Raw genomic sequence first — 14,536 nt, forward strand, 5'->3', positions numbered from 1 at the left:
CAGAAGCAATTTGGTTAAGAAGAGCACTGCTTTTTGGATGTTTTCCCATTTCAAATGGCAAACCAGATTTAGACGAAGCATAGGTATTTTTGGGATGCTTTTTAACCCTATTTTTTGGACTCAGTGGCCCTGGTTGGTGGGTGGGCTCCTGCACACACACAAATGTTGTTCTCAGAAAGTTTCAAGCAATGCAACAGAAAGAACCTGTGTATGTCAGAAAAGCAAGCATGCAGCATTATGAAGTCTGGTGCCTGCAAGGTAAGAAATAACAAACATTCTACTTTTACTGTAACTGACTTTCCATTCCCCACCCTCACCCCAGGCCTCTGCACACACAAATCAAAACCCTCTTAAGTCATGGAATTAAAAAAGAAAACAAGAAAAGCAAACAAAAAGGGCTTCCTGTGGGGTAAATGGAAATTTTTGCCCAGTTTATTTGCCTGGTACATGAAAAGTAGTTCTGAATATTTAAAACCACAAGTAATTGTATTCTTAACAAGTTTTGAGAAGGTAGAGGCATGGGAAGGATTACATATAAGGAGTCTTTGACATAAGGCACCATTTATACAGAAGCAAATCCTGCTACCCTTTAAGATCAGTTACCACCAATTGTCCTACAGAGAAGCGTGCTGGTTGGAAGAAAGCAAACAGATTTATATTAAAAAAACCACGCATGTGCAGTTGAACTAATGGTGAATTCTTGTGAACTAACGTTTCTCCCCTTGAAGTGGAAACGCGTATCTACATTTTGTAGAAAATCTTTTTGTTTTTTTTTTTGCATTAAAATATTTTGGGACATCATCTAGGACCTACGTACTCTTCCTTCTGCAAAATATGAGGCCAAACTATGATGCTACAAGTAATTTATGGCCAGATAAATGAGGACTAGTGTGAGGGTGGAGTCCTGGTGGTGCAGTGGTTAAGAGCTACAGTGAGCTATGGCTGCTAATCTAAAGGTCGGCCGTTCGAATCCACCAGCTGCTCCTTGGAAACCCTATGGGGCGGTTGTACTCTGTCCTATAGGGAAGCTATGAGTTGGAATCAACCCAGTGGCAACGAGTTTAGTGTGAAGGTGTCACCTGGAAATTTAGAGTGTGGATTTTGAAGTTTCATTGTCTGTGTTTACCCCTGCTCAGTCACTTCTCAGCTGTGTGACCCTGGGCAAGTTACTTAATCTCTTTCTCATTTCCTCATCTATAAAAGGCAAATAACAGTGCAGTCTACCTCATAGGGTTGTTGTGAGAACTGAATAATTCATGTGAAGACAGTGTCTAGTACATAGTTTGTACTCAGTAAATGTTAATTATTAGGTTCCTGCCCTGTTTCTTCCTCTGGGCCACTGCAGCTGAGCTCTAGAATATGTGGCAACTTTTATCACTTGACGAAAAAGTGCCCTATGCTTCGTTCCAGAGCTAGGCCACAACCAGGTTAGGAAAAGTGAATGATTCACCACTGTCCTCTGTTTGCTAAAAGAGGACTCAGCCCAACAGTGGGTCTGGGAGCATCTCCTCTTGATGCTGTCAGGAGACAGAGTGGAAGGGAAGGGAACGGAAGGAAATCAGGGTAGCAGGGGTTGGGGGGCCCAATCTTCACTGCTCAGGCAGCTCAGCACCTCAACTAGCTTCTTTTGCAACCACTGCTGAGGCCCAGGCATCTTAAAAAAGGTACCTAGGGGAAGCCCTTGCAACTGGAAGGAACTCACTGGAGGATCAATTTCCTAATTTACCTTTCAAATGCCCTGGCTCTGGTCAAGTCTCCCTAATCACTGTTTGTATTACTCCAGATGTGGATTCTGTTCCAGGGTCTGGATATTTTGGACTGACACCTCGGTCGTGCTGCCCAACCTTAGATTTCAGCTTCTCCTCTGGATGCCATCTCTGCAAACTGAGAGTCAGTCCTGCCTGGCCACTCCCTGGAAGCCCACTCCCTGGATCTCCCAGATCCAGAATCCTAGAAGCTGGTTTAGACCTCATGAGGGCAGGATCAACAGGCCTTAGCATGAATGATTCCACCTGCTTTGGTTAAGAGTGAGAACTCTGGAGCCAGAATCCCCAAATCCTAGCACTGCCACTTACTCACTGTATGACCTTGGGTCAGTTCCTTTACCACTCTGTGTCTCAGTTTTCCTCATCTGTAAAATGGGAAGAGTAGTAGTCCCTGCCTCAAGGGGTTGTTAACAGGCTTAAAGGAGTTAATACATGTATAAGACATAATCTAAACATACAATACACTTAAATACATGTAAAACAATGAAAACTTAATAATATTAGCTATATTTATGATATTTTATATATATTAAGATATACTGTATATTATTTGGAGCCCTGGTGGCATAGTGCTTAAGAGCTCAGGCTACTAACCAAAAGATCGATGGTTCAAATCCACCAGCCACTCCTTGGAAACCGTATGGGGCAGTTCTACTCTGTCATATAGGGTCGCTATGAGTTGGAATTGAATCGATGGCACACAAGAGCAACAACAACAACATATATTATTTTACAATTAATTTTATATACGCTTTGCAATAAGATCTATTATTTCATATAAAACATTTAAGTATATGTAAAAAAATAATAATATATTATTACTATTATTATTATTATTGTTGTTGTCTAGTCTATCTCCCTAGAGGGATAGAGAGACCATAGGTAGGCTTTTCAACTTTCTTTGCTTTCAACTGAGGCTATAGGTGCAGAATCCCTGGTTTCCTGGACTTTGTTGTGATATACAGAGTAGGGTTTATTAGTTTAAAATTGACCCCATCATTTGGAAAATTATAATTTACAATTAATGCCATGCAAATTTCTCAGAACCCTATTGTCTTAGTTATCTAGTGCTGCTATAACAGAAATACCACAAGTGGATGGCTCCAACAAACAGAAGTTTATTCTCTCACAGTCTAGTAGGTTAGAAGTCCGAACTCAGGGTGTCAGCTCCAGGGGAAGGCTTTCTCTCTCTGTTGGCTCTGGAAGAAGGTCCTTGTCATCAATCTTCCCCTGGTCTAGGAGTTTCTCCATGCAGGAACCCAGGGCCCAAAGGACGCGCTCTGCTCCCAGCACTGCTTTCTTGGTGGTATGAGATCCCAATGTCTCTCTGCTTCCTTCTCTCTTTTGTATCTCAGAAGAGATTGACTTAAACCACAACCTAATATTTTAGATTGAGTCCTGCGTCATTAACACAACTGCTACTAATCCCAGCTCATTAACATCATAGAGGTAGGATTTACAATACAGAGGAAAATCACATCAGATGACAAAATGGCAGACAATCACACAATACTGGGAATCACAGACTAGCCAAGTTGACACATACAATTTTGGGGGGACACAATTCAATCTATGCACTCATGTTGCTCCTCTTCTGAATTTCTTCATTTCAATTTATGTAATAATTCTCTTTATTTCTTGTCTTATTCTAAAACTTTCTCATCTCTACAGCAAATAGCATAAGATAGAAGTGTGTCCAAATAAATGTATTATTCATCCTGTATTTTTAGATCCTGTTATTCCCAATAACTATTGATTTAGAGAAGTAGAGCAGTTCTGAAAAGAATCGACATTGTCTCTTTAACTTGTTTTCTTGGAATCAGAATGAGGGTAAAGTTTTGCTTTGTCTTCCAAATCATCAATAATCCATGGATTAAGCACTTTCACTCCATAAGCAATAAACTTGTTACCATCAGGTTGATTCTAACTCACAGCAACCGTATCGGGCAGAGTAGAACTGCCCCATAGGGTTTCCAAGGCTGCAGTCTTTACAGAAGCAAACTGCCACATCTTTCTCCTGCAGAGTGGCTGCTGGGTTCGAACCGCCTACTTCGGTTAGCAGTCGAGCACTTAACCGCTGTGCCACTAGAGCTCCTTCCATAAGCAATAATGCCTCCCACATAGCCGTTGACATCAATTAAGAGACAGCTTATGACTTGATGGTGAGTGTGATATGACATAACCTCCACAAAACCCACTTCCTTTCCAGCAAATAGAAAACAACTGAGAACATGAATTCACTATCGGCTTTGAACACTGAAGGAGGAGATTGAACATGTTTCTGGCAAACATGAAGTCAGGCATCTGGTATTTGTTTCTCTTCTGCTTCCAAGCTGAAGCTCTAACAGGTAAGTGGCCTACTGAATATTTTTTAAGTTATAATTGAAATGAATATTGAGAAAAATAAAAAGTAGAAAAATTAAGCACCAAATAGAAAGTTTTTTTTTTTTTTTTGAAAGTAGGAACAATTGAAGAAGAGCCCAAGCACATGGCTAAGGGCACTGTGTCATCCATGTCACTGTCAACGGCACTGAGTTTGCATTGCTGCCTTTGATGCTGCATTTTAGGATGGAAAAAAAAATTGTTTCATCAGATCATTAAATTTTTAAATTACTTCCTTGGAGTTACCTGTCAGTGGATAAAGTAGAAGAGCGGCCTACTGTTGTCTGAGAAAGATGAAAGGCAAAATGACTGTGTCAACAGAATGAAAATTAAGTAACTCCTGGCATTTGGGCTGGGGATTTTTTTCTGTGGGAAAAAATAAAATGGGAGGGCTTTGAAAAGAAGGATTTTGATTTCAATCTTACCTGGATGTTTTCTTGTCTGCAATGCCCAGGCAGCCACAGAGTTTTTATTGACACAAAGTATCAGTGTTCCCCCAAAATATCAAGGAGAAGTGGATGATGTAAAAGCACTCCCTAGTTCTGTAAACATTAAAAAAAAATTATTTTAAAAGATCGATTCTTTCTCTTGGAAATAGATATCAACTCTATATGAGCAATTTAAATAATGGTACCTACAATTTAAATTAATGTGTTTCTTTTGCTTCTTACTCTGTAGATTTTTATATTGCCTTTATTTTCTCTTGAATTCTGAGCCATGTTCTCCTGGCTGGAAAAGAAAAATGAAATATTAAACGGGGAAGTTCTATTACTACTAAAAGTAAAAGAAAAACATTTAGTAGATAGAATCCCACTTAGAAATAAATTTTGTAGTGGTACAAAGAAATAGATTTTGCCTTTCTCTTCAAAACAATTTTTTTTTAAAGCAGAGTGATCAGATGTTTGATTTTGTGGTAGCTCAAGGTGGCTAATACGCTCTTAAGAGGAATAAGGAATGGGGATTTAAGGTCTACTTGTAATAAGTACCAACAGCAGTTCTAGATTACTGAAGTTACTTACTTGACTATGCCTTTTCTATGACCTAAAAAAGTCCTCTAGCCATATGAATGGCATATGAATAGTGTCTCTGAATTGCTATTCATTCATTCATTCACTCATTCATTCAATCATGTGTCACTGAGTATCTTTCATGTAGAAGGCACTACTGCCAGCTACTATACTTACAATGATGGCAAAACCAGGTCAGTTCCTGCTCTCATCATGAAGCTAAACGAATGGTTGGGAGAGAGACAGTAATCAAATAATCCCACGAATTAATGATAACTACAGGCAGATCCCAGTTCCATGAGAGACTGTAACAAAGGACTTGAGTAGACTGGGTGTGTGTGAATGGGGAGCGGGTTCATCCAAGGCTTTTTTGTGGAAGTAGCACTAGAGTTGATATTTGAAGGACAAGTAGGAGTAAATGGGGAGAATGGTGTAGGGCTGGGAAAGAACAGTCCATGCCAACGGAAGAGCGAGTACGAAGGACCTATGATAGGAGTGAATGAAGTGAGAGACGGTAGTTGGAACCATGATGTAAATAAGTTCACCCAGCAAGTGCCCTGTCCCCCTGTCTGTCTGCCCAAAGAACTTTGCACATCAGCTGACGAATGGAAGCAACATGGGCTTTCCTGGGTGCAGATAAAATTCTCCCTCCCTCCCTATCTGATGAAGAGAGTTGGGTTCACTCAATCTCATGTGATTTCCCTAGGACAATTCAAAAAAAATCTCAGTTGAATAACTAACAAAGTAACTTGTTTGTAAATTAATTACTTAGTGAATATTGCTACAAAGTTTTGTAACACCTCTGGAATTTTTCCATTTTCACAAAGAAAATCAGTTTTTCCTGGAAGAAAATCAATCTTTCATTTTTCTTATCATAGACACTTAGAGAACCAAAGTTTGTTTTATTCCCACCATAGAGTTCCCTGATGGAGAGTAAAAATAATTCACACATTTAGAGTGTGTGCATGTGTGCACACTTGCACACGCACAAACACACACACACTCTTTTGGCTTTCTCCTTATTTTTCTTCCCGTATGTTTTTGCTTTCTTTTCTGTAAATGTTGAGGATTTAGATTGGATGGGTTTATTTTACCTAACCTTCCTCCTGACCACAATCACTTCTTTAGATTATGGATGCCTTGGATAGTAATGTAAATATAGGCAAGATGCATATATAAAAATCTACTAATCAGGACTCCAAGATATAGCTTTTGAAAGGTGAAAAAAAAGTGGTAGAAAGACATTATTAAAAAAAAGCCAGAATTGCTTAGTAAAAGATCATATGTAACTAACACCTACTACTTTGGGATTTCTAGAACTTTGCCTCTTGTGTCACATTCATGTTCTATGTTAAGCTAAAGCTTATCATTGTTTGATTACAGAAAATGTGTTTAATAAGCACCATAATTATTGCAGACTCAGGAGATCTTATCTTTCAATCACTCTGGGACCTTTGTAGAGGTTTGTGGTTAGAAGACTGAGTTAAGGAGAATAAAATTACATTTCTGATCCGTCTTGAACCCCCTGCAGTATGTGGGTTTTCTTAATGTTTTCTCCAAAAGATTTTCAACTGGGGATATTACAACTTCTTACAAACAGTCTCAGCAGGATGAGTCTTAGCAAGGCCAACTTATACCAGAGAAATGAAATAATATAGATATTGAAAGAATCATCCTGCATATAAATTCTTCTGACCCATAGTGCAATTCTCAGGCCAATGACCTTTTCTTCAAAGTTTTTCTTATCAGCCCTCAAATGGAAGATGTAAATGCTCTTTTCCTTTAGAAAAATTCAAAAACTTAAAGAAACCATCTAATACAAAAATTCTGATTTTATCCTTCAAAACATTATCAATATCAGCAGAAATGTTAAAATCATAGTTAGCAACATTTTAATAGTTTTGAACATCTGAGAAGAATGAACCCTATTAGATACGGCACTCAGTGTGATTAAAGAGGTATAGTACCCGTTCTCTGTTGTTGTTGGGTATTGTTGAGTAGATTTTGACTTCCAGTGACCCCATGTGACAGAACAGAACTGTCCCATAGGGTTTGATCTTTCTCCTGTGAAGCCAGTGGGTGGATTCCAATGGCCAACCTTTCAGTTAGCAGTGGAGAACTTAACTGTTGCACCACCAGGGCTCCTACCTGTTCTCTAGGGTGATTAGAATATAGAAATACCAGTAAAAAGTGAACAAATATGGGTAGAAAAACAAAAACTAACCCTTAATATTCAGATTTTAAGACTCATCGCTAGCATTCGAAAAGAACACACAAGTCATCCCTCGGTATCTGTGGATGCTCAAGTCCCTTATACAAAATGGTGTAGTATTTGCATATAATCCACGCACATCCTCTCATATACTTTAAATCATCTCTAGATTACTTATAATACCTAATACAATGTAAATGCTATGTAAACAGTTGTTAATGCTTACAGTTAATGCTTTCTCAGTCTTCGGAAGCTCAAAAGAGTGCTAGAGAGAGACTGAGGATCTGTGAAATGTCGGGAAGCTACAGGGGCTATGCTTACACATCATTTCATTCCTGTGGATTCAGTGTAAAGCTCTGTGCAAGGCAAGTTTTGCTTTTTGGAACTTTTTTTTTGTTTTCCCGAATATTTTCAATCCTCGGTTGGTTGAATTCGCGGATGAGGAACCTATGGATACAGAGGGCCAACTGTATTCCTATTTGTGTTTTTAATAATGTACCAAGTGCTAAAAGATATAGCATGGTGTCTATATCACAAATTACTAACATGCTATGGTCATGAAAACGTTTGGGTGTGTTAGAAAAATCACTGGTCCAGAGGCTCTTGTCCTGGCCATTGATTGACCAAATCTAATGACTATGCACTTTTGGGGGATCCAAATAATCAACCAGTCCTAAACCTATCCTCCCTGTTACAGACACAGAAGAGCCAAGAGAATAATCAACCATCTAAGTAAATCCTTATAAATTTGGTTGATATTTTCAGGCAAAGAAACTTTTCTTTCAAGCTCACAGATACTTCTCATTAGAATCTGACTTCCCACTATGGAAAGTGTCTTGTATGAATGATTGAATATCTGCATGCATTTGTTTCTAGAAGAAAAGCAACATAGTGTAGCTAACCTGGGATCATGTCCTTCCTAAAAGCTGGACAAGACGCTCACTCTTCTGGCTCTAGTTTAACTTGATAAATGTAAATGCAAAATATGAAATGAGTGACTGTAATAAGATAGTGTTGGTGAGGTGCATGGGTCACGTAGGTCCTAGGAAGCCAGGGTAAGGAGTTAGATTTTATTTTGAGTGAGATGGGAAGGCCCTGGAGGTTTTTAAAAGCTGGGCAAGGACACTATCTAATTATGTTTGTTGGAAGATTATTTTGGCTGCTCTGTGGAGAATGGATAGGCGAAAGTGAAAGCAGGAAGAGGAGGCCCTTGTCCCAGAGAGAGAAGATGGTGGCTTGGGAAGTTACAGTAGGGATGGAGGAGCAGTAAATAGATTCTGTTGGACATAGAAGATAGGTACAGAAATTAGGCCACCTTCCTGCAGACAAATATCAGCAATTGTCCTGTAAGACTGAGACTGCAGTGACAACCGTCTAGCTTCATTCAGTTGCCTGCTTCTGTCTTAATTTCCTTGGTTGTTGCTAATGGCACTTCAGTCTTGGATTGGACCAAAACTATAACATGCATCCAGGAATCTGTGTGGCCTTGAGCAAATATTCAACCTGTCTGGGCCTCCAGTCATCTGTACACAAAAGAATTTGAATTGCTATTTTATTTCTAAGCCCACAAGATCTAACTGTCTATGATACTGAGCAGAGGTTGAATCATATGACAGAAAACATGAGCGTGAAGGTGGTTGTGTTTACAAGATACTTGAAACACGAACAGACAGTGTTTATGAGAATTTATGGCTATTGGAGATAGAGATGGTATGTTAGGGAGAACAGATAGCATATCAAGGATAGTGTGAGAGAAGATATTTAGGAGGAAGTTTTTATATTTGGCAGTGGTGTGGGAAGAAAATGTAAACAAGAGGGAAAGGAAGGGAGAGTAAGAAGAAAGAGATTGGTAAGGGTCACACATTTTTAACAACTGGCGTGGCAGGTAAACTGATCAAATAGATTTGACACTCAACCTATCTGAGCAGACACTTGCTACAAAAACTGAGAGTATCAAACCAGTACTCCTGGCTGAATATTAGACTTGGAGATAGAAACATCCAGGGAGGGCAGAGAAAAGATATTAGCTGCTTCTATACTTATAAGAAACTAATATATTCAGGTTTTCCTTAACTTGTTTATCCATTAAACGCTTTAATCATAGTTATAAGGGATGGTCTCCTTTTGATACTATTTTTCAAATGCCACTGAAGGCTACGGAGAATTTGTGATGGGTAGTTGAGCATATCTGTTCAACAGGTTCCAAAGTAATTATGAAATATCAACCAAATGCCATACCTTGTTCCATTAGCCAAAAGCAAGCAAATTGCAGACTTGGAGTTGCCAAATGGTTTTCCAGATGGAAAGCTTAAACATTGTATATGTGGAAACCTGAATCAGGCCTCTCATTACTACATTTAATAATAAAAAGATCACCTACACAGTTCTTAAGGAGCCCTGGTGGCTCAATGTTTAAAGTGCTCGACTGCTAACCAAAAAGTCAGTGGTTTGAACGCACCAGACACTCGACGCAAGAAAAGACCTGGCGATCCTCTCCTGTAAAGATTACGGCTTAAAAAACCCTATGGGGCAGTTCTACTCCATCATTTAGGGTCACCATGAGCTGGAATTTACTCAATGGCACACAACAACAACAATACGGTTTTTAGTTAAAAACGATAAAACAAATAGTTAAGAGTGTCCAATGGAAATGACAATCTGGACTCCCTAGATGCCAATACGCATCACCTGGACACTGTCATTCAAGAAAAGCTGAAGCACTGCCTTCCTAGCCCTGAAAAACACTGTAATGGACAAGCAAGATAGTCGCATTCATTTTCATCTCTCCTGACTCCCTAAAATAGCCCATTAAGATAGAGGCACAGAGAGAGGATTATGGGAACATGACTTCCCTTTTGGAGGACTCATCTGACAGCAAACTATTGGCCCTCTTGGTTGTTTGTAGTTTCATCTGAATGTGTTCTGACCCTGAATCCACAGAAAGTGGAAAGAACTTTAAGACCTTTTGGTTTCACTTGCTTATTTCAAAGATGAGGAGGCTTAGGTCCAGAAGATTACCCTGGTCACAGAGCCTTGCTAGTGGCAGACACAGAATTTGCCTCTGGTTTCCTAGGGAACCACTGCATTGCACTTCCATCTCATTGCACTGTCTACCATCTCAGTTTGTCTTACACTGGGTTATAAGTCACAATGTGGGCACAAAAGAAAAAAAAGTTGCTGACAAAATCATCTTCAGAAATAGAAGAGTGCATTTATACCTGTGTGTGTACACAGTGACCACAGACACTTATGCTCCAAAATCTCTTTGTGGCTTACTTGCTGCCACCCTGGTCTCTGAGAAATTTGCTTTGACTATTTTTAAAGGAACTGAGAACCAGATTCCTGATTTTATCTTCTGCAGCAAAGACAGTAGAGACACCTAAGCATCAAAACAACAGTAGTGCAACATAATTTACTCTCAGACAAATAAGTCCCCAAACAAGATACCCTTCATTTTAATTTAATGTAGACAGCACCTGTTCTCACACTGACAGTTCTTTTCCTCTTGCTTTTTGCTTACATGGTTCCCTTTACTTTTTAAAAATGGAACAAGCATTATTTTCCTTCTGCATACTTTTGAATCTTTTTTAGTGTTGAAGAAAACATCTATATACAAAAGTGAATGAAACAGAAATACACAATTTAATAAATAATTATAAAGTGTATCACACCCTCCCACCACATTCATCACGGATCAAGAAATACAGCAATATATTATTACAACATAGTCTTCTATTTCTCTCAACATAGTAAGCTTAATTGCTTTATTTTGGGGATCTGATAATTCAAATATATAAACTGTGGGTTTGTTTCTGTTGTTGCCTTGTTTTCTTGTGTGACTGAATATTTTTAATGATGTGCCTGTCGTTGTATTTAAATATTACTGTGGGAATGATTTTAAGCCTAGGATATAATCTTTTCTTCCAGAAATAGGTTGCACTTTTACTTTCAAAAGCATAGAGGTAATAATAGTCCAAGATCACCTTAAACAAAGTTCAAGAATTTCAATTTCCCGGACCATCCAAGTTATTTAAAGATGGGCTGTAATCTGCATGAGGGTTGGTTTACTTCTGGTTTACCTGTACACCAAGGAGGTAACTCTTTGGAATCCCAGCTTATTGGCAACAGGATCTCTGTCTTAGGCTGGGTTTTCCAGAGAAGCAAAACCAGTAAAACATATAAATGTCTATATAGAGAGACTTATAGTAAGGAAATGACTCACATAGTTGTAGAGCCTGTAACATCCCAAGTTCATGGGTCAGGCTGGAGGCTTCTCTTGATTCATGTAGCCACAGGGGCTGGCAAACCCAAGACTGGCAGGTCAGACAGCAGGGCTCTTGATCACAGGCTACAAAGACCTACTAACCCCAAGATCCAAGATCGGCAAGCAAGATGGCAGCTGCTAGCTCAAGTCCCAAGAATCTGAGGTCAGACAAACGGGAGCCAGCTACAGGATCCAGAGCGAGCAAAATCCCTCAAGCCTTGCCAGAGAGTTCATCTATATTGGATGGAGGCCACAGCCCCAAGGAAACTCCCTTTCAACTGATTGGCTATTCACAGCAGATCCCATCATGGAGGTGATCATATTATATCAAATCTTATCATGGGAGTGATCACAACATCATACAACTGCCAAACTACATCATAACTGCCAAACCACTGAGAATCATGGCAACCTTAATGATCATAATCTTCTATTAGATTCCTCACTTTAAAGACTCAAAGAGTTGAGATATGAAAGTAAAAGTTTAAAATTGGGAGATCAGCTCTCAGGGTAAAAGCAGCATCCAAGCTGGGCTCATCTATCTAGGTTCTGGCTCCCTCTTCAAATTTAACCTGATAATTTGACATTTTGTTCAGCATTTGGTTGTTGTCAGTGTGGGAATTAGTTTGAATAATCTGGACTGCCATAACTGAACACTAGAACATTTGTCCTTATAGTTCAGGATCAAATCCCCAAACGGAAAATTTATCCCCTAGTAATATGAAGTATACAAATTAAAGCCTAGAGTATTCAGAAGAATAAGTGTTAGTTATGAATCTTAAATAAAATTAAGGCAACTAGTACAAACAGAACTGTGGCAAATGGACCCTCTTGCATATTGCTTGTCATATTATAAATTGGTCAGTGCTTTCAAAAAGAAATATGGAAATACAGAGTGTTATAATAATCTTTAAACATTTGATCAAATTTCATAATATTTGCATAAAGCCTAAATGCTGAAAATGGTCCCAATATACAACATTAGTGGAATGCTTTAACAAATTATGATAGATCAAGATTATGGTATATGGTCATTAAGAAGGATAATTATGATGACTATGTAAAAAGAATGAATGCTTATGATATAACATTAAATGACAACAGCATGTCCATTATATATAAATAAGTGTATATCTTGAAGATACAGAGCAAAGTATAAAAATAGAATTTGTATTTCACTGGAGGACTGGGTATTTTTTTTCCTTAAAATTTCTTTACAACTTCTGGGCAACATGACGCTATAGTCAGAAACACCACGCTCTCCCTCTGCAGCAAAGATCAGAAAAACTAAGTCAAACAGAGGCACACGTCAATCCTGAAACCCTAACCATCAAATAAGAGATAAAGAACTCAGCCAAGCACCAAATGGAATGAGAAACTGACCGAGAACAGAGCACGAGGAGAGATACATGGAGAGGTCCCCTATCAGCTACCGCAGCACGGATCCACCATCTTGGACTCCTATCGGAGATCAGTGAACAGGAGGTATGAAAAAGCAGCTTCACGGAGCTTCCAGCAGGAGACAGAACAACCGGTAACCCACAATATAGGCTTTCCCACCCCCCACCCTTCTTCACCCCTATTTAGCCTCCTCTGCTTCGGCAGCCACAGTCTATTGGCCGGGAAGCACGAGCTTCCCCCCAGTGCTGCTTGGTTTCCACCCGCCCGCACTGGCCACCTCCCTGAGTGGCATTTGTTGGCTGCTGGTGTTGCTTTTTCCCACTTCTTTAGATTTCTTCCTTACCTCTCACCACCTCCTCCTTTCTCTCAAATACCTGGCTCCGTGTACCATCTTTGCTACTTCCTGAAAGGCTGCAAAACACCACTTGACTGTGACACTGCTTCCTGGCCAGTGCTGCCACGCTGGTGGGACCCCCAGGGCTTTTTTGTTTGTTTGCTCTGATTTGTTCTGTTTTGATTTGTTTGTTTTCTTTTTCTTTTCTCGGCTTGGGAGCCCCTTCTATCTGGGCAGTACCATGTGGCTTGGAAGCTAGTCCCTTACTCTGCGCAGATGCACAGGGACATCCCTGGGGGCATTTCTCTTTTTTTCATTTCTTTGTTTAATTTTCTTCTCTCTCTTAATCCCTTTTTTGTCTTTCTTCATTTCTAGTTTCTCGATTTATTCATTTTTTTCTTTTACCCTTTTTCTTTTTTTTTTCAGTTTTGTTTTTCCCCATTTCTCAGTCTCTCATCTCTCCACTCCAATAGCAAGCTCCCTTAGCACTCTTTTTTGTTTGTGTGTATGTCTTTGGCTCCTGTTCTTCTCTCCTCTCTCTCATCTTTCCCATACCCTTCTTAGCTCCACACATCACAATCTACCCCCTCCTTCCTGCCTAACTGCACCATGTGCTTAACATCACACTCCCAAGCAACACAGGCACGGCCTACTGGAACCTTTCCTGCACTGATTCCTGGTCTGCACTGTCAGCCCTGGTACGTGCCACAAAAATCCTATCCCAGCAACTCCCCTTCAGCTGGACCCGCCCTGCTGTACCATACCTGACTGACTGACACTGCTCATTGGAGAAGGAGATGAAAAGTATTGTGCCCACAGAAGAGCAAACAACAAAGAATGCACAGCTTGCCTGGTCAGACGTAACTAAATAAAACAAAAAAAGCAGGAAAAAACAAACAAATCTACAATCAATAAATGAGGAAAATAACCACTGAATGCCCCGAAGACGGCAGACAATATCAAAACATTTGCGAAAACAAGACAGGATGGTTCCAGTAGGCATCCAAAATAAAACACCAGATGACCTTCCAGTAGAAGAAAAGGCATTAGATCTAACTGATAGGGAATTCAAATCTCTAATATTCAGAATTATCCAAGCGTTGAAGCAAAAAACAGATAAAAATGAGGAAAAAATAAATTCATGGAAAAGGCAGACAAATTCATGGAAAA

At 39.5% G+C, this 14,536-nt stretch overlaps 1 protein-coding gene across 3 annotated transcripts in view; it reads left to right on the forward strand.

Annotated features, from left to right (window-relative positions):
* Positions 1-3,937: 3,937 nt before the first annotated feature.
* ICOS (inducible T cell costimulator) overlaps positions 3,938-14,536 on the forward strand; it is a 104,607-nt gene continuing 94,008 nt past the window's right edge. For 2 of the 3 annotated variants that reach the window (XR_002824420.1, XM_023733014.1), the window contains exon 1: positions 3,938-4,114. Coding sequence is in view for 2 of the 3 variants with exons in the window: in XM_023733014.1 (XP_023588782.1) it covers positions 4,042-4,114 (73 nt within the window). In the remaining variant the exon portion in view is untranslated. The remainder of the gene's footprint in view (positions 4,115-14,536) is intronic. The other variant, XM_012556046.2, reaches the window with a different exon arrangement.

This window comes from Trichechus manatus, unplaced genomic scaffold (genome assembly GCF_000243295.1).
Source record: "Trichechus manatus latirostris isolate Lorelei unplaced genomic scaffold, TriManLat1.0 scaffold00056, whole genome shotgun sequence".
Classification (NCBI taxonomy): Eukaryota; Metazoa; Chordata; class Mammalia; order Sirenia; family Trichechidae; genus Trichechus; species Trichechus manatus.